General features: G+C 43.5%; 1 protein-coding gene across 2 annotated transcripts in view; it reads left to right on the top strand.

Annotated features, from left to right (window-relative positions):
- ATR (ATR checkpoint kinase) overlaps positions 1–21,386 on the top strand; it is a 566,179-nt gene that overhangs the window by 331,653 nt on the left and 213,140 nt on the right. For both annotated transcript variants that reach the window (XM_086943714.1, XM_086943713.1), the window contains exons 32-34: positions 1,284–1,461; positions 4,394–4,570; positions 11,759–11,918. In XM_086943714.1, coding sequence (XP_086799840.1) covers positions 1,284–1,461; positions 4,394–4,570; positions 11,759–11,918 — 515 coding nt within the window. The remainder of the gene's footprint in view (positions 1–1,283; positions 1,462–4,393; positions 4,571–11,758; positions 11,919–21,386) is intronic.

The following is a 21,386-nucleotide window of genomic DNA, read 5'->3' as shown; positions in this document are numbered from 1 at the left end:
CAGCATTGTGTTATTATGATTAATGTCCACACCATTTGAACCAATGCATAGATGCAAACATGGCAAGTGGCTTTCCTTGTTGCAATTACATCGCTAAGAAGAGTTAGCGAAATACATGCACTAACAATTGAGGAACCTTATTTCCAAGTATTCCTATACAGAGTTCACCTTCGCACAAAACCAAAGTTTCTGCCAAAAGTTATATCACCTTTCCACTTAAATCAAAAATGAGATATACCGGTTTTCTTCCCAAAACCAGAGCCAGTGCAGATAGGGAATTACATACAATGGATGTTAAAAGAGCACTTATATGTACAATGTGGAAAGAACAAAAATATTTCGAAAACCACAAACACTATTTGTAGCTTTTTCAAAACCAACAAAAGGTATTCCCATCTCCAAATCCGGATTTGCTAGATGAACTGTAAAATGTATACAGGTTTTCTACATCAAGCAAAATTAACGCTATCCACAACGCCAAGGGCTCATTCCACAAGAAAAAAGGAGCATCAGTGGCCTTCTTGGGAAATATCCTGCTAACAGACATTTGTTAAGCGGCAACATGGACAAACCCATACACTTTTACTAAGTTCTATTGTGTGGGTGTACAAATTGGACAACGAGCTCTAGTGGGACAAACCGTTCTACGTAAATACACCATCTGATGCTTAAAGCCACTGCAAAAGGAGTACTGCTTTACAGACTATGCATAGCATGTGTATCTGCAGCCAACGCATGCTACTAATGGAGTATGTCATTTACCCTGTAAGCATCAATTCGTAGCGTGTAGTGCTGCAAATTCACATGCACCCTCCTACTTCCCCGGCGGGTATTAGATGGTGGCACATATACACAATATATGTAAGCATTTTCAACAGCAAACGCTAACTTAGCAGACTGTATCCTCACTCACCATATAGCAGGGAAAAAACATTACAATCTAACAAAGCAGCAGTTGAACATACGCATTGCCTCGAGGCGGAGGAGGAGATATGATGCACAACATCGAACATAAGAGACTTCCTCAAGAAAAACAAGTTGCAGAGTCCTGGCTCAATACTAGATGGCAGGAGTGTGCATAGTATGTGCATCTACAGCACTAGTGTGATGCTTACAGGGTAACATACTCCTTTTGAATGTACAGCCATGTAAATATGATCTTCTACATCACCATACTTTAGCTAAGCACATATGTAAAATGGTTGATAATAATAATTGTACTTTGCATTTGCCATTTTGCTTTGATAAGTCTGGTTATCTCAATGTTTTTATTAACCAACTAGATAAGAAGTCTACCACATGGAGCGTGCGACTGGGACAGTTGCTGTTGGCAGCAAAAAAGCGAGACACTGAAGCGTTTTATGAGACCTTGAAGGTGGTCCGGGCTGAGCAGATAGTGCCCCTCTCTGCAGCAAGCTTTGAACGAGGATCCTATCAGCGGGGATATGAATACATTGTCAGGTGGGTACATCTGATGTGTACACTACCAGTGATGGTAAGGGCATTACAGCATATACTTGTTTCTTCTTGGTACTATCGCCCCTTGGCAGTTTTTGATTTGACAGCAAGGTCCTGAAGTCCTGAACCTCTGGAGCACATGAAACCCTCTCATGCAATAACTATGATTTTCATAGAAACATTGATTGCCCTTTGCTACTGTTTCAAAGAACTGTGGCTGCAGCCAGTTCTATAGTTTAAGGTACTTAACCGCATTTGCACCAAAAACATTTGTATTTTCATTTATTCTTTTTATAAAGCGCTAACATTTCCAGAAGACAATCTTGGTTCATAATGGTAAGAAAATGAGAAATAGAGTCGTAGAAATGAGGAAGAGAGAGGTACAAGGAGAAGATGGGAGGAAGCTGGTAGAGAAAGGGAAAAATAAAAGGGGTAGAATAAATGTCCCAAATGAGTTGACAGTGCTGCAGTGAAACCATAAGCACTGCCGTCAGTAGTCACCGTCCTTGTCAAATACATTTTTAACTACAAGCTGGGACTAGCAATAAATAATTTCCAAACACCCTCAAACCCTTTCTACCTTATATAATTCCGAACATATTTATCCCCTTTCTTCCATTCATAAGTTCGCTCAAAAGTTCAGTCTTGCTGGCAGTGATATAGCAAATATTGCATAGAACGTGCACCTTCCAACATGTGGTTCAAGTTGTTCTCAGTCCTATGGGGTGAGGCTTGACAGAATTACTTGAAAATACCACATCCGAGACACCCAGTTGTTCCGCTTTAAGAGTGTTACGTCTCTTCACATAATGCCATACTCTTATCCAGAAGTATTACCATGAAATTGTGCGGTCCTTGTAAGCACTCTTGTTCAGCACATACAAGAATATCATCCTGAAGCACTTGCCCCTACGCTCTATGAAATAAGAATTGCACGAACCTTCAAAACAATGTGGAAGCAAATGTCATCCCACAAGGCATTTTTTGGAAGGATGTGCGATTGATACCTGCAACTCGGGCCTGATTGGACCGAGATTGGGCTACAGGTAACACCTCCCCCGTATGTTGGATTTCAAATTACGCAAATAGAAAGCTAAATGGAGATAGCCTTTCTTTCCCTCACTGCAGCAGTTGGCAAAGCGACATTGATAAATTAATTGGTTTTACTATTTCATTCGAGGACTTTCTTGTGGCTCTTCTGCTAACCACCCTCCTGCACTCACTGGCAGACCCCCCAATCCATGTTTCACCAAATATTTCTTTTCATTTCGCGTACGCACATTTTTTCTTACATCCTTCTGCCACTATAACAAAAATTGTCAGGAAATACATATTTGAGCTAGCTTTCGACCATTGTTGTTATATTCTGCTAGGAGTTGCATATTTTAAGCAACACTTTAAAAATATTATTCCCAGCATTCGCTAAAATGTAATTTTTTTCGCTTCATGCTAATCCAGCAATATGGCATCCATTGTATGCTCTTATAGTAGCCTGTTACACAGGCAAAATGACAATGCACTCCTCACTCGTACATTGCAATCAACCTGACTGGCTGCTTTATACCTGATTCCCATTGATCACTTGGCTTGAAACACCCTTCTTTTCCTATGGCATTGACATATATTTACATGTTCACACTCTACCCTCAATAACTTTGCAGCCTAACACCTTGAGTAATTGCACATTCCATTTGATAGTCTCTGTGATGGGAGTTATCATCTGAAGTGTTGTATTCCTGCAACTCAAAAGCCTCTCTCACACCTTTCTATCATGGCAGTTTCCAAGTATCAGTTTGTATGTCAGTTGACTAATGAATTCCTTAAATTTGTAATACGTGGCCAACTATGCAGTGTAGAGAAATTTTTGCAGTTGCTTTTATGTCACGGTCGGTGTTTAAATACTTGATCCTTTCTTATAATTCATTCTCAAACAAGGGTAAATGTTATGACATTTTATGTCCTTTATGTTTGAAGATTAAGCTGAGACCTTTTCACTCTTTCTCAAGATATGCTGGCTGCTTGCCCGTTTGGCTGTCATAATGCACATGTTCATTTCCTCTTGTGTCCCTCTCACAGTTGTCACTATGCACTACTCGGCCTTTCTATTGTGCGTATCCTCCCAATTCTTGTTATGCTTTCCTGATAATGGCCTTTGTAAGAAACAAAGAAAATTATTTTTGCCCACCAGAATAATCCAAGAAACATTAACTTCCTTGTAAGCAGTGCTTGTTGCAATGCTGGTCGATTAATGCGTCCAGCGCAATGCCTTCCTAGACCATCAACTGCTAACACTAGATCCAGCTTGGGTCAAAGTTCTGCAGAGAGATCACTAGAGGCATGAAATCATCCTTGCATGTGGAGTCGAGGAGGTAAGAATGTAGCTTCATGCATTAAAATAACACAAGCCAACACCTCCTCAAATAGCTGGGTCTCAAACCCAAATTCTCAGCCATAAATTATTCACCATTCTAGAGCCATCTTTACAGGGGCTATCCAGTGAATAATGACACAAAACATCTAAAGCCCACGCAAACATCATTAAATAAAGCATTATTCTAGAATGCTTATTGTTGGTCATTTTTTGTGATGTAGGACTGGATTAAAAAAAACTTTTTATTTTCCATTGATTGGATAACCCCTTCAAACTGTCACAAATAGAACTCTGATCAAGTGTTCATGCACCATCGTTCTAAACCCAACCCCAAAGACAAATGTTATTTTAGTCTCCTAGCCCCTTCTTTTTCAGTGCACGCCTTTCTATACAGACTACTTGCATGCTCCTTGCTTCACGTGAATGGTCATGCTGTAGATTCCACCACAGTGAAGCAATCCACCTTGTGGCTTTGCTCGGTAAAAAATATGTTTTACTCTTTCAAGTAATTTATAATAAGTTGCCTCTGGTTTTGTCTTCAGAAATGTGTGTTTTTCTTTTTAGATTGCATATGCTGTGTGAACTGGAGCACAGCATCCGACCCTTGCTTCAGCAGCCACTGGCTGACAACAGTAAAGATGCCCTAAACTGGTTGGCCCGTTTAGAAATGACACAGAACTCTTACAGAGCGAAGGAGCCCATTCTGGCGCTTCGAAGGGCGTTAATTAGCCTCAACAAAAGGTGAGATATCATATTTGAATTTTTTTGACACTAGTTGTTTAATCAAAATGTTTGTGTTTTGTTATGGCAGTGAATGTCTGACAGTTCTTTACGTTAAATTGAACCTATAAAACCTTCTATTTTCTAAACAATCTGTCCTAGTTTTTTGTTGACATTTGTACCGTTTCACTGTACCTATTTTCTTAGTGTAATTTATTTTGTATTTGTCCACGAATAGCTACATTTCATGCCGATTCTGCTCTTTTGTTTCCTCCCAATATTGTATCTGAGTCTTGCTTTCTCCATTTCTGCTATTGATCCTGTGTCTGTGCTTTGTACGTGTGTGCCTCCCACCTTTCCTGTTCATCCTTTCCCCTCGCTGCTTCCATCTCTGCCTACATAAACTTCTTCCAAATGTTTGCGCCAGTATTTTTCAGTCGCCTTACTTGTCTTGCTGTGTGTTTTGTTTCATGTGCACTATGTGCTCTCTTGTCTCCTAGACTTGGGTCTTTAGATAAGGTTTTGAATTGGGAATATGTTTTCTATTACATTTGCAAATTGGAAATTAAATGATGTCTTGGAGTGTAAAAAAAGCTGTTCTAAATTCCTGGTATACAACTTCAGTTGACTAAATTTGCATCCTTAAAAAGGTCACATTGAAACACACTCTCGCAAACGCTCCTTGATATAATGATGAACTTGTTTTCGGAATAGAGAAAACCTGTAAAATGACCAAAATGGAATCCTGCCAAGACCATAGCCACCAAAATGAAGGATGCTATAGTTTCTCTATAAGGCAGTAATTAGAACGTCACTGGATGCTTTCAGCAGTACCAGAATCAGACCCTTAACTCCTTTAACTCTGCTAAGGAGGTATTCTGAGTTGTGAATGAACTAACCATCTCTGCCTGTAGCATATTTTCTATTGCAATATTTGAGACTTTATTATCGCCACCAAATACATTCTTTGCGAATACTGAAAAGATCCGACTGCTTTGCCCAGTCTTCCCTAGATATGATTGACCCCTTTGCTCTTTGTGACTCTCCTTTTTCCCAGCTCATGTTTTAGTCCTTCTTTTCCACTTTCTACAGATTTTACCCTCTTGCAGTTCTCCATTAGATTAGGACCTTCCTCTGCCTCAATCATTGAAACTATTAAACTTGCCACTGATACCATAATTCGAGTCCTCAATGAGGTCAGCAGTCTTGCTTGTTAGTGGCCTACTATCTATTATAGAAACTGGCTGTAGTCATTCCCCTCTTCATGAAGCCTAATGCAGAACGGTGTATATTTTCCAGTAACTTTCCCATCTTCCTCTTGCCTTTTTTTTTTTTTTACTATTGTCAAAGCAAGTCTGTTGAACGTTTATGCATGTAAAACAACAATACAGTGTATGACTTATAGAGATAATCATGTCATTATATCCATTAATTTGCAACATTGCCCTTCCTTACTAAGGTAATCTAATGGGCCATCAAGCTGAAATGTGTTGCCTTCTCTGAACAGCAAAACCATATGTACACCACACAATCCTGCTTCAGTCCCACTGAGGGAATGAAGTAAGCGCTTGTAAGTGCTTGTGGCAGCCCTAGATGACTTACACATGACTCTCCACACCAGAGAATTAGCTGCCAATTCCCTCCTCAATCTTTCTGTTGCATTAAGCATTGTCTCCTATTCATAATGCTGCAATTGTGGTGATGGGCAGTGACCTACACTAGGACACCGCTTGTTTGAAGATCAATGGTGGGCTGTCAAACTTTCTCCCTTTTGTTCTAACTTTACAACTCTTACTTGTGGGCTACCACTGGCTTCCTTCTTGTGACCTTCTCATGTTAAGAGTTGTATCCTCCTTTTGGAAAAATTGATTATGTAGCTTGTTATCCATCAGTTAAGTCGTAGACATCCAATTTATTATTAGGCTTAACAAGTACTCCTTTTCCACTCAGAAGATGTTTTAAGGCTATCTTGTGATCCTAGCCTAGTGAATGAACTCCAGTTCACTTAAGCTTAATACAGAGAAAACAGAGGCCTAATTTTAGGGGACCCAAAAATATCTGGTTGGACTTTGGGTCTGCCAGTTTTATAGGTTTAGACTCAGTCCCTGCTAAGCCTCTAGGAACCTAGGTATTATACTTGATACGAACCTTTCATTCCGACCTTACATCGCTGAGTTGGCAGCCCTTTATTTTTTTGTGTCTGAAGATCATAAGGGAAATCGTCCTCGTTTACCTACTGAATTTACCCCAGGAATGAATTAATCCCGCATTGAGGATGGCAACTTGGTGTATGTAGCTCTCTCCAAATATTTTGTCTAATGTCCAAACCATACAGAGCGTGACTGCCAGATTATTCCAAAGCCTCTTGTAGGGACCATATCTCTGATCACTATACCACTTTTACAATGATTGTGCTGTTTAGGAGCAAACCGTTTTGCAATTCATTTGCAGTGGTCACAAGGCCTTCTATTAAGCAGGCAAAATCTTTAGTTGTGTTTCAAAAGGTACAGTCTCTCTAGAAACCTTTCTGCATCCTTCCATCATCAAATAGTCCGCTCATAAATTAGCCTTAGGCAAGGTACAGAAGCAGAGCCTTCTGTTGTCTGACATAGCAAATATTTGGAGCTTACATCCTTTTGATACTCTCACAAATGAGCAAGCATTCTGTAAGTTTCTTAATGCTCAACCTTTTACATTCCTCTATCTCCCTTCAAAGCCTTTCCGCCATTAGTCTGTTTTTTTTATCAATCTCCAATTGTCTTTCGAGGTCACAGTAATGTTCTACAAATGTATTTTTATTTTATTTATTGATTTAGTGCATGTTCATTGTGCACACAAAGGGACTGAACGAGAAAGGTGCTTTCAGCCAGCGAAGCGAAGGGAAGTGAAGTGGCATCCTGTTGATGCATTCCTCTAATCTGGACTGTTGTTTGCCATTCCTTGTGGGCAGTGTTTTCCAATACAATATGATGATGCACTTATCTACATCGAAGAAAATGTGAAGGAAAATCTACTATGGAAAATTAATAGGTAAATCCAATAGCCACCATCTTTTTGTAGAGTGCATGATGGTGGTGAATATGGATACCTTTCTGAACATCCTGTCCCTTTGTCTTGATACACCACTGCCGTGTCTTTGATGTATCATGGCTTTAAAAATGTAAATACTCGTATCCTATTCGTAAAAGTGCCACCATATTCCAAACAAAGCGATACCAAAGGGGATGATGGACGGAGCGTTTGAGCAAATCAAACACTAAGCCCCAGTCAACTGATCTTGGTTTAATCCATCACCATTCTTTAGCTCACTCCACCACCCCAATTCAGACATGGCCTTATGCAAATCAATCTGACCCTGTGCATCATGGGAACAGTCCATCCCGAACTGCCAAGCCATGTCTTTCCTGGACTGGAAACAAGCATCCTGGGACCGTTTTCAGGTTCATAACCCTCATCAGCCAGGCTATCTTGAATCCAGTGGCAAAGTGAGCAAGGGACCCACGTCTGGGCATACCCTGCCAACTTAGGGCGAACAAAGCGATTGATGACTGCTGAATAGCCAGAAACCGGTCCCAGGATGCTTGTTTCCGGACCAGGTAAGACATGACTTGGCAGCTCGGGCTGGACTGTTCCCATAAGGCACAGGGTCAGACTGATTTGCATAAGGCCATGTTTGAACTGCAGTGGTGGAGTGAGCTAAAGAATAATGATGGATTAAACCCAGATCAGTTGACTGGGGCGTGAGTGTTTGATTTGCTCAAACGCTCCGTCTATCATCCCCTTTGGTATCACCATATTCCCAAAAATCACTTTTATTTTTCCAAAACAGGTTCTCATATTCCCTTAAAGAGCATCATATGCCCAGAAAGTTTGGGCATATGCTTAGAAAATGCAACCATTTGTGAATAAACTTTTATTTGATCACATTAGTGTTTCATCAATGATGTCAAAAGTGGTCTCACTGGCATGTTACTGATAATGGCAGGTTTGAGGCGATCATCATTACATTGGAAGTGTTATGGTTGTGTAAAGAATATGAATTTTGGTTCCAAATTACAACACCTCTTCAACTGATATTTTTCAGGGAAGATGAGAAAAAACTGTAGAATGTGGATATAGGATTTGTCCTGTACCCACTTAAGTGTAGTGCATGTGATTTGACCAATTCCAGTACCCAGTATCCCATTCCTCAAACCTTCTGGAGTGGCCTGTGGATTTTCGCACAGGCCATTTCTTTCAAATCATATAAATTTGCCACATCCTATGCCGGGTGCCTCTGCCTGCACCACCCGTAGTTCTGATGTTGCACGTGATGTGATTAGTCTCCATGGTTTTTCCCTGGTACTTAAGCAGAATGGCAGTAGGCCAGGCCCTATGGACGGAACGCCATGGCTTCTGCTGTGTATCCAAATGGCCTGACCTTAGGCAATGCCTCACAGGTACTATGGGCATGATTACTGACATGATCCATTATCTTAGTCCAGTGCCCATGTTTGTAGTAGCAACAGGTCGTGGCCTTCTTCCATACCATGTGTGCAGTAGGAACGGAGCACGCCCTTTGGCCATGCCTAGAATCTGTGCCCTCAGTACCCACATGCCGCGCCTTGCAGATGTGAGGCTTGCGTCTGGGTACAAGGCACCAATGGCCTCAGTACGTGCAGAACATGACTTTCGACTAGTGACTTTTCTGGTGTTCCAAATCAAATAACTTCGGAAAATTGCGACTTTTTAATTCCTCTGATTCTCTCTTTTTGAGCACCATCCCTGCTCTCCCAAACAAACTTCAGCCCCTTTTCCAATCTGCACTCAACTTTGCATGAGGAAGCATAGCTGGTGAAATTGTCACTTTGAAAAAATATGTACCAGTACATAGTAGTAGTGGGGCAGGGCATGGTGTAAGGTTGTGCCTGCTGGAACAGTGCATGACTGTTAGATGTTGGGTGCGTATGTTATGCCTTATTATCCTAAGCCTAGCAGAAAGTTTAAACTGAACGCTATGAGTTTGGAATTTGCTTTTTTTCTGGAGGAGAAGGGACATTTTCCACCCTTCCGGAGAACAACCCAGCCCTCCCTTGACATTGGAGGGGGGACTCAGACCAAGCCCCTTCCCTTCCCATCCTAAGTCCTTAGCAAAAAGAACATTCAGAAAGGGGTCTGCTAATGGATACATGTGATCAGCACTTCACAGCCAATCTGATTTTGAGTTCAGATACAGAATCACAACCACTGACCCAGCTGTCATATAAATAATCTTTTATCAAGAATTTACTTTTGAGTAATTTCCCAATGCGAGACAGATTTATATTACATGAAAACGCACATATAAGACAATGGCATCTGTCTTTGTGTCAAATATTTTATTTACCCTTTTAGCAGTTTGGGATATTAAATGGGAAGAACAACTTCTGGAGACCCTCCCTATTTCTTCTACAACCTTCCCCTTCTTGACATATCCAATGTTAGATCAGTAGAGGCTTTACTGGCATAGTCCATGAAAGAGCTTGTCTAAATAAAGAACAATTATTTTATGTAAGGATGCTTTGATGACAAAAAATGACATCGTGTGAAACTTACCAGTTCCAAATGGTACATAAACATTAAGTAGAGAAGCAGTTGGAAGTTAAAATAATTATAATAGCCAAAAATTGATCTGAGAAAAAGAAAATAGTGGTTTCTTTAAATTCAATCCCTTTTAACGTGCTATTTATGTGATGCCTCAGAACTTCACAAGAAACACCAGCAAAGTTGCCCTTGAATAAATTATGAGGTTTAGCCACTTAGATGCAATTTTACAGTTGATGCTTGTTTTTAATGTGTGGCTTCTTAAACAATGTTTCTTCGAGATGATTTATAGGTTTCTTTCATTCCATTATTCCTACCATTGTTTTTCATCATTGTGTGAGGAAACCATGTTCAGAAAAAAACCCCATAGGAATGAATTCATCCTTTTAGTTCAGGAACACCCAATCATTTAAATATTGAGTTGTCCCCATATTATCATCATTGGTTTTATTGACAATCTCTGGGGAATATGGTTTGATAACCTGTTATTCATGATTCACATATCTGTAGTGTAAAATGGATTTTGGATGTTACAAAGGGTTGTGCCTGTGGCCCACGTTAGGCGATGTCGGGCTTCGGTATTCTGTAAGTGATCAATGTGATCATATACATAAGACTAGCATCTCATGCTGCTGAACGCCCTTAGGATAAAGCATTCATATTTATTTTTAGGGGTTGGATGAAAAATTATGGTTTTGATTATAAAATTGTGACTGATAAATATGGAAGACCAGGCTAAACTATTAGTGCAATTTGCACCAGACCTTTTTTTATTGCATTGAGATCTCTGCCAAAAAAACGCCAAATAATCTTCAGAAACTGTGTTTCCACATTGCTTACCACATCTCTGATGGCAAAAGCCTACTGAGGACATCACCAGTAATTACTGAGAGATGTGTGATAATGATAGGTCACCTTTAGTATTATTTGCCAAAGAGATATGCAGTTGTGTAAACTAAACAAAAAACTGTTAACCAAATTGTCTTTGTTTTCACTCCATACATTTACAGCCCACTTGTAAATGGTAAACTCAGGACCTTATTATGAATACGGAATTCCATAGGACCGCCGTACTCGCAGTGGCGGTCCGAACACCGCCACACTGTGGGCCTACCTGCAATATTAGGAGTGTGGTGGTTGGACTGCCACAGGACCTCTGCGTGAAACCGCTGCAGCACGGCCCACCCGCCATGGATTACACTCGTAATCCAGCAGACGGATGCAACACAGCTCTGCAGTCTGCCTGCGGATTAGGCAGTGACCGCGCTGCAGGAGGACCGCAAAACTTGTAATAAGGCCTTAAGGCCCAGATGCATCAAACAAAAATCCGCTTACAAGAATCTGCCCCTTTGCGACCAGTATTTTTGCATTTGGGATGCATCATCCCAAATGCAAAAATCGCAAATTGAGAATTTGCTAAATTGCAATTACTTGCATTTTTAGAAATCGCTATTTTTTTTAGCAATTTCTTGATGCATTACATTTTGCGATTCCTTATTTTTTGCAAATAAGGAATCCCAGCATGTATGCTTGATGCATCTGGGGGTAAGTGTTCTAAGGAGTGAAAGAATGTTTCTTGAATAGAGCGTTGTAAATACTCTCAGCTTCATAATCTAATAATTCTTATTTTGAAAAACCTCATTATAGGCCAGATTACGTGGAATTGGTTGGAGAATGCTGGTTGCAGAGTGCCAGGGTGGCTCGGAAAGCAGGACATCACCAAACTGCATACAATGCTCTCCTAAATGCGGGGGAATCTAGACTGGCGGAACTTTATGTGGAAAGGGCAAAGTGGTTGTGGTCTAAGGTAAGCAATGCACTCCATAGTTAAAGTTCATTATACGTTTTCAGGTCACATGACAATCCTAAATTTCAGAGTGAAAAAGACAAGTCAAAAGCTTCCATTGAGTATCAGTCCTCCAGTTCAAAATCAAGTGACATTCAATCAAGGTGAATGATAGGGTAAAGGCAGGTGATGCTGTTGGACAAGACTATGTTGATTTATTAACAATTCCAAGCCAACCCTCCATTTAGTAAAGAGTCAAGATTCCACAACCATTCAATTCACAACTGTTAGTGTGCTATACTATAGGTCAGGGGTCTCCAAACCGGCCCTGGAGGGCCGGATCCATGCCAGATTTTTTGGATCCCCATTGAGATACATGTAGTAATTTTAAAAATCTGGCATGGATCCGGCCCTCCAGGACCGGTTTGGAGACCCCTGCTATAGGGCCTTACTTTTGTGTATATTGCACCACAAAATTTCCCTTTCAGCACCTGGATCCTGTTGGCCTCCCACCTTGAGAGGCATTCTCTGCACGGAGAGAGATACAACAATGTTTATTTAGACCATAGTCTATAAACCATACATAAAACTTTGGATCCTCATAGTGATAACATAATTAGACCATATTTCATTTAAAACACAGTTTACAAAAATATAATCCATAAAATTCTCATTGTTGGTGGAACGCTAAAACATTTAAAATCAACACTCCTCCTTCATTTTCTCCATTACAAATTCTCTTGTTTCTTTCAAGAACTTCCCCACGGCAATTGTAATATCTAAAAATGTCATATCCATAAGGAGACAAGCGGCTTGAGCATGTGAATTCACCTTATATTTTACAAATATTGGACATAAAAACACTTTCCGTATTACTAAAATCAATGTGTAATCAAGCAATATATGTAAGATAGCATTTCTTACTCTTAAGCCACATTTAGAAATACCATCTGGTTGGATCAAGGCTGCTTTTATTAGGTTTCGCCTGGGGCACGGAGCTTTAGCTACGCCCCCAGAGAAATCTTATGTCTCTACAGTGTACTCTTAGTCCCGCCCTCTGTTCCATTGGCTAGCTCCATAAGTGGAGGCTAGCCATTGGAACAGAGATCTGTCTGTCACGGCCGGACCAGATCCGTGGGCGTTCCCGTGATTTTTTCCCTCTCCACCCACTTCTGATCGTCATCGCGGCGGTGGGTGTGTGTTATTTTTGTTTTTTTGAGTAGGCCTGTTTTCGTCTTTTTACAAGTGTTTGTTGTTGGAGTTGGCTGCAAGATTCGAGTTCCCACGAGGCGATCAGGTAAGGAGCATTTTGTTTATAAATGTGTTTTCACTTTGTAAGTTTACGTATTTTGACGTTTTCGCTCTTAATGTATTTTTTCTGTTTGGTTTTGTTTTTATCCCGTAACGCCCCCCCCCCCCTGCCAACGGAGGAAGCCTTCCCGCGACCCCCCTCCCGCTGTCCGTTCCCGCCCCCCCCCTGTCCGTGTGCTTCATGTTTTTCCGAGTTCCCCAGGTGAGTGCTTGTTTCACAAGGTAACGCCCATGGAGTAATGCCTCTGGAACTAGCAGCCACGCGCATTCTGCTTGTGATCTTTTGTTTAATTCAAATTAGCTTGTCTCCGTGTGCCATCTTTTTTTGTTTGTTTAATTTAAATCAGTAGACTTTAGCTGGGCAGGGGAAAAGTAAATGATTTGCCCAGATTCACAGAATGTTGACACCAGACCAAGGTTTGAACACGGATCCGCCGCTCCCGATTCGCCGTTTGGTTGCTGTGCTACCCACTAGTTTTCCATAGAGCATGAGCACTTTTGCAATGCTCGTGTTTTGTTATTTTTGTCTCAGCACAGCGCCCGTTTCACGAGTGCCGCGCCTTATGAACTTTATGTTTAATCACTGGCTTTAGTATTAACATTTTAACCGACCGACCAACGCATACAAAACTCCAGCAAAAACCAGCAGGATGTCAGTGTGCCCGTAGGTGCTTGTTATTCTCTCTCTCCGCCCCATCAAATTCACACCCTTCTTCTTTCCATTACATTTTTTCTACATTCTTTGTCCAACTGCCTTCAGTGCAAGCCTACAGGGGTAAATCGGACATTCCCCATGTCAGCTTCAAATTCTTCTATGCGGGTGTTCGCAAATGTTGACATGCATGCATGCATTTGTGGGTGCAATCGCCGTCATTGTTCTGCCTTGCCTTGCTTTTCTTTGCTGCTGTATTCGTTTCTTTATCAACCATGTCCTTCTTTCCGCGACTTTCCATGGTCCTTCGACCCCCAGCTTTGTCTGACCCTCTCCCTTCTATTTTATCTCTGATTTGCCATACGTTTATTTTTTAATAGCATATATTGATGTAGCGCTGTATGCCATTAGAACGGCCTAACAGCGCTATTGGTTTCGGGGACCTCCAAGCACTGGTTTTGAGGATGTCCTTCCATTGCCGCCTCTCACAATTTTCTCTTCCTCTCATCTTTGTGAGTCACCCCCGCTCCCCTCCAGGCACTTCTCTTCCATATGGCTGAATACCCCCTCCCCCCACCCGTTTTCCTTCTCTCATTATTTCCCCATCGTCTCCTTTGTCCTGTTTTACTACCTCCCTTTGACCTGAGCGGGTTACAGGTTTTGCAGGGCAGTTGTGTAAATGCTCGTTATTCCTAGTGCTTAACAGTGTTTACCTCATTTATAAGCGCTTCTACATTTGGCAAATAATCGAACTGAGGCTCGGTGTTAAAACAATGCATCCAGGGTCCTTAAGTTACGTGACTTGGGAAATCCGAGGTTTGAGCTACCTACTCCCTGTTTCGCATACCAGTCGGGCGGCACACTATGCTAAGAACACATTTTTAGCAAGATGTGTTATGTCATGCCTTTATTTACATCGGCCACGCCCCTTTGTGACCCTTCAGTTTTTTCATCCCGGTTAAAGCACTGGTTCCTAGAATGCTATGGTAAAATGTAGCCCCCAAGTGCTCAGATGCCTCAGTGCGACCACCCGTCTTAGTAAGGAGCCCAGCCTCACTGCTTTGAGACCACTGAGACGCCATTGTATCCTCTCAATATGGTGAAGTCACGTGGTATTGAGGGGAATCCAGCCTTGGAAAACCCTGATCGTGGTCAGGCAATGAAGCAATAAAACAACAAATGAGGTAAAAAGTGTTTCTTGGATGCCCCACGGACAGCTTTAAATAGGTGGAATCACAAGAGAAGGCGAGGCATGGCAGAGGACGGGGGTGGGGGGAACAGGGGAACCTTATTTTAAACTTGGCAGGAGGGAGGATAAAGCAATCTCCCTTCGTCCTTGTTATGTGACACACAACAAATGTGCTTTCTAAGGGAAACGGTTCTTACACTGGTGCGTTGTGACTCTGGAAGAGCAATGGCTCCCATTTGACACAGACACTTGGTTTAGCCTGTGAAAACTTTTTTGAGTGAAGTGTAGAAGTCAGTGCCACACCAGAAGTGCAAACGGAACGTTTCACTCTCTCTCCACACGCCGGTGACACACAGCCTGTTACTGGAGCCTCTGGACGCTGCCTCCGGTTCACTTGCAGCTTCAGCTGCCGCTGTGCCCTGTCCGCTCTGTAAGAGTTCTTACCTGTGAAGTCTGTCATGGGTTCATCTTCTTTCAACTCATTTAAGTCGGGAGTCAAAATCAGTGACCACAGTCTGCATCCCACCTACCTCTGTATTAACTTACCGCCCCTTTCTTCGTTTCTCTTACTCCTCTCGCGTCTTTTACTTCAACTTCGCACCCGTTTCTGTGAATGTCTCACTTCTCTTTTTCTGTTGCCCCTCGCTTCTCTCTTCTTTCTCCCTTCTCTCTCGCGCACTTCTTTCTGCTTCTCCCCACCACTCTGTCTCTATTCTCCCTCTCCCGCACTTTTTTTGTGTCTTCCCTCATTTCCATCTGCTCCTTCTCCTTTCCTTCTTAACCCTGTCTCCTTTTCACACACTTATTTTTGTCCCCCCTCACCTCGCCCCTTCTCTTCTCCTTGTTTATGTCCCCCAACCCTCCCCCTCTCTCCGCTGGCTGCCCTCCTCACCCTCCTTGATCTCCTCTCGCCCTCCCGCCTCTCTCTTGCTCATGTCTCACAAATTGTATTTCAACGGTCTGACCTGCACGTGCTCGCGCGGGTTTCCTCCCCTCCCCTCCCGGACCAGGACTCTCCCCGGCCTGCCCATGAAGGCCCCGCTGCTGCCTGCTGCACTGGGTTACATCAGCCTGCTGCACCTGTCGATGTGTCGAGCCCTCCCCATGCACTCCGGACCCTAGGACCTCCCCCCTGAGCCCAGGTAATCGCCGGGGACTAGTCCTGTGTGTCATATCAGAGACCGGCGAGTAACACCCTGCGTCCGAGCTGCGCGATCCTGCATTCCAGCTTTGCACTTGCACCATCCGGGCCGTCCAGCCCTGCTCCCCACCTAAGCACTGTGCTGCGTCCCGTCTAGCACCGGCTGATGCAGCTCGAGGTCCCTACCATACTCTGGTTGATGCTACCCTGCCTTCAAGCGAGTCACAGGGCGTTTCAGCTAAGCGCTAGCTGACGCGAGCCTGCCTCTGACATGCACTGGGCGGCGCCTCCTTGCACCCCTGCCTTCACAACTGTGTCTCCTAGCCATGCGGTGGATGATGCAACCCTGAATCCAATATAAGCAACCTGGGGGGGGGGGGGGGGGGGTGCAGCCCTGCATCTCAGCAGAGCACACGTAGGCAATACAAGCGCTGGATGATACAACTCTGCTTCCGACATAGGGGTACAGCCCTGCATGCCGGCCACCCATGTGCCAGAGTGATGCAACCGTGCTTCTTACCAAGGCGTCTCGACCGGCATCGCGTACTGCCCCAGTGCGCCCTGCCGTTCCTCCACTCTTGTGCCAGGTCTTCCCAGCTCCTTCGCCCACACCCAGAAGTTCTGTCACAAATACGACTCCTCTCCTCCCTTGTACACACAAACACAGCAGTTTCACCACAGTTCTGCCTCCTCTCTCAAGGCCACCAAGTACAATCAACTATAGACAAACAGGCGGTTTTTCATTTTAATGTATGTCCAGATTTGTGTCGCAATGTATGGTGGTGCAGTGTATTCGAGACCAAGTGAGTTAGGAAGAGAGCATGTATTGTATTGCACAGTCTTGACTACACTACCTCCTACAGGGACACCTGACTCTCCTCTTGATACTCTTCTGCAGGAGTAAATGCACAAGCCAGTGCAAAATGATAACTGAAATAGTTGCAATACAAATCGCATTTGCGAGAGATTAAGCTATTGCCATTGTAAATGACAATGCCATTTATTTATCTGTTTTCAAAACCAACACATAAATAAAAAGTTTGTCATTCACATTGCCAGGAGCTCAAACTTTTCCAAAGGCGAAACCGTTGCATTGTAAATGCTTGTTTTTCCTTCTGTCTTCAAAGGATTAATGCCCACACGAACCCTTAGGATTTCGTGTCAACCATTTATTGGGCAAAAAATCAAAGTATGGGAACTGAGCCTCCTTTTCCCATGTGCTCCTTACCCAATTAACAGATTTTTTTTTCCCTCAGATAATCATAGTCTTGTGATCAAGTGTATAGGAGCCCTTGATCCCTAAGCAGTCTTTTTGTAAACACTACATCCAGGGATGGCTGTAAAAGGCTCAATTTTAGGTGCGCCGCTACGGTCTGGAGGGTTTTCCTTACATCCCGTGCCCAATCAAGGTTGCTGGTTTGGATTTCCTTTCTGCACCATATTGACACCTTGTGTACGCCACCTGACTCCTGGCGTTTCCAAAATCTTAGTAGGGACATTTGGGTCTTTACATTCCATGCTATTAGCCCTACCTCTATTCTGATTGCTTGGTTCATGGTACAATTTGGTAAAGATAGCAGCATTTTTAAAATCTTTCCTTCTTTGCGATCCCACCCCCTTTTACCACTCACATAGAGCACTTCTGCACCATATAAAACTTGCGGGGGGATCATAGCTTCAAATGCATTTAACATAGGTCTGTGTGACATATCGCCATATTCTTTATTACATTTTTTCAAACCACAGACTGACGAGAAAGCTTTTGCTGCTTAAGCCTCCAAATGAGTGCTCCACTTTAATGCACTATCAAACCAAAGTCCTAGGTATTTATATTCACTTGCACAGGCATTTATCTGAAACTTAGAAAGCTTTGGAATGTGATGAGTTCCACAGACATTATACAATATTAATGGTGTTAAGGTCTCTAAATTTAGTACATGGGAGATGAGGTAATCTTCTGGATTACACAAAGTGGCAAGCAGGAGAAGCGGAGATTATTTATGCATTTAGGAACTTGTTTTGTATAACACTAGCTCGTAATGTCTTTTCACTATGCATTGATAACAGATTACGAGTTTGGCGGTCTTCCCGCCATCCCGCCACGGTGGCGGTCCCAAGTACACTGTCAAATCGGCGGTCTCTCGTCCGCCATATTACGATGTCACCACTGGCCCAGCAGCTGTATTTCTGATGGCTGTGAATAATTTTTCCTTTGTCGATGCAGGTGTGTACATTGTGACTAAACAAGTGTAAAATTTACACATATGCATGATACATGTGAGAAAATACCTTGTGTGTGTGCTTTCCCATTGCTGGAGTTCAGACCATATGTGCCCAGTCCAGTCAATGGGTGAAAAGTGCGAAACAGACTTACCTGGCTTTTAGCGCCTACAGGCTTGTTTTCTTTGGGGTTAAGTTGCAGCTGTGAGGGGGCACCTGGAGGAAGGAATTCACGTGGAAGACTGCAGGTAAAAGAAGGAAATAGGTCAGTTTGCACCCCATTCCTTTAGATTCTGCCAGCTCTAAGCAGGCAGTCTCCCCTTCACTGTTTGCTCAACGGAAAATCACCACGTGAACTGGACAGCTGTGACCTTGCCTGTACCGCTCTTTAATAGCTGCTTTTCCCCCTGCCGCCATCGATTTGGTCTGTGAATAGCTAGCGGTGTCTGCAGGACTCCCGCTGTCTTTCATTCAGCAACCTGGCAACATTGTAATACAGTAGGCGGACCGCTGACTCGGCAGTTGGGGAATCTGATGCCGTATTGATGACGGGACCCTTTCTTCCATACTCCTAATCAAGCCTTTGGTAGCAATTCTTGAAGATAACTTGCCCCCACTCACTCTGTACCATAATTAAAAGTTTTGGGTGGAAGATTCTCAGAAGTAGTCATTTCATAGAAATATAATGTAAAAACAAATACTTGGGCAAAAATGGGTATATGTACCAGAAATAGAAATGAAAGCAAGGTAGTCTGATATATATATATATATATATATATATCACAAGAGTTACCCCTTAAGGAGGAGCCACACGTAGGTAGGTTTCTTGCTTCTTTAATGTTTCACGAAGGCTGCACACCAGTGGAAAGAATTGACATCCAGGTTTAAATGCCGTTTCATACCAGACGCGTTTCAAGTTCTCTGACCCTTCTTCAATGGCGACGGCAAACTATGAACACAGGACCGGAAAATGCACAGCTACTTGCTTTTCAATTTAAGCACCCCAGTGGGCGTGGCCCAAACTCTGGCCTTATGGTCTTGATAGTTAATAGCCTCCAGCTATTAGCAGTTCAGCACAGGTGCAGTTCATTAGAGCAGGCGCGATCTGGCGATGGCCCAGAGACAGAGAGGAAGAGGCTTGTGTGATGGGAGCGGGGCTTGTGAGTGTTTAGCGCTGGTCGACCTCTCGCTAGCTCAGCTCTGACGCCGCAGAGCCGCCTGCAGCATCCGGCCCTCGGCGGGGCTTCTGGAAAAAAATGCACTTCCTACAGGCCATCCTCCGGTGGAAAACCCTCCGAGGAAGAACACCATGTCACATGATGCACCAAGGGATAGCGTAAAACCCACACGCCCATGGTGGGCGGATGTGGTCAAATAAAACCGAAAAAAGAACCTGCAGGGCCCGTGTGTGCTGTTCAATATGCCCAGGAAGAAGGGGCTTGATGCCCTGAAACGCGTCGGCAAAGGAAAAAAGAAACGCGCATTTAAAAGCAGGCTGCATCTTCAGGCCGGATGGTCGAACATCGTCGAGTGCGCCTCTAATGCTTCAGGGCGATTTGTGGAATAATAACAACGCGGTTGCCCCGGCCGTGGGAGGTAGCAAAATCGTCAGTTTGGACTCACCAATGGTACCAGCTGATTGAGGCCGGTATTCTGAACTTGTCAGGATTGAAATCGGCACGATGTTCCAAATGCTAATTGAGCAAGCTTTGAAATGTGTGACTCACTTAGTGTTTTAATGGACAATTAATGTTGTGAACAAACGCACAAACTTACTAAAAGGTGATTTCTTACCTGCAGGAAGAACACCATGTCCCATGATGCACCAAGGGATAGCGTAAAACCCACACGCCCATGGTGGGCGGATATGGTCAAATAAAACCGAAAAAAGAACCTGCAGGGCTCGTGTGTGCTGTTCAATATGCCCAGGAAGAAGGGGCTTGATGCCCTGAAACGCGTCAGCAAAGAAAAAAAGAAACGCACATTTAAAAGCAGGCTGCATCTTCAGGCCGGATGGTCGAACATCATCTAGTGCGCCTCTAATGCTTCAGGGCGATTTGTGGAATAATAACAACGCGGCTTTTGCTATGGATAAATGGCTGCTTCCGGGCAGAGATTATAATAGGGCACTTTATTCAAAACGGTCCGATGTGTCATTGACCGGGCCTACCAGAGTTGCGATTCGGGTCTGGTACAACGCTAATGCTGCTATGGGCTGGTCGGATCCCCTTACTCGAGCGACTCCACTCTATGCTGCTGAGAGGTTGGGCAATTTGTGGACGACTAAGGGGTTCGATAAATGGGACCTTATTGGGATTAGTACGGTGGGAGACCTTTTGCGGAAGGACAAGATAAAATCCTTTGAGGAGTTGCAGCTAGAATTTAAACTCGGCCCTCGCGAATACCTTCGATATTTACAAGTTCGACACACCCTTTCCTCTGCGTTGCCGGCTGGTACGCCCGTTCCAGAATACTCACCCCTGGAGGACAGAGTACTCGATGGACACGTCCCGGATAGTACGATCTCTCTTATATACAAAAAGTTGATAAACGACCGAGCGGACCTTCTTCTACAGCTTCGCATGTCCTGGACCGGCGATGGACTGGAACTTGACGATGAAGACTGGCAGGCGGCGATATCCTCCCCGAAGGAGGTGGCAGTCTCGGCCTGTCTGAGATTGGTGCAGTTAAAAATCCTACACCGAGTGTACATGACGGGTTCTCGATTGTTGCGTTTGGGGTATGTCTCGGATGATTTGTGTAAACGTGGCTGTGGTATGGTGGGTACGTTCCTTCATATTATGTGGGAATGTCCTGCGGTAGCGTCCTTCTGAACTCGTGTGCATGGTGTTATGTCTGAGGCAACGGGTGTTTCTCTTTTGCCTGAGGCCCGAAGGTGTCTCTTAAATGTATGGGAGCCCAATGATTATAATTTGGCCCAAACGCAGTGGGCCACTTTGGGTAACATGATTGCCA

This window comes from Lissotriton vulgaris, chromosome 11, assembly GCF_964263255.1.
Source record: "Lissotriton vulgaris chromosome 11, aLisVul1.2, whole genome shotgun sequence".
In the NCBI taxonomy this organism is placed as follows: domain Eukaryota; kingdom Metazoa; phylum Chordata; class Amphibia; order Caudata; family Salamandridae; genus Lissotriton; species Lissotriton vulgaris.
This window is presented reverse-complemented; position numbering and strand designations above follow the sequence as displayed.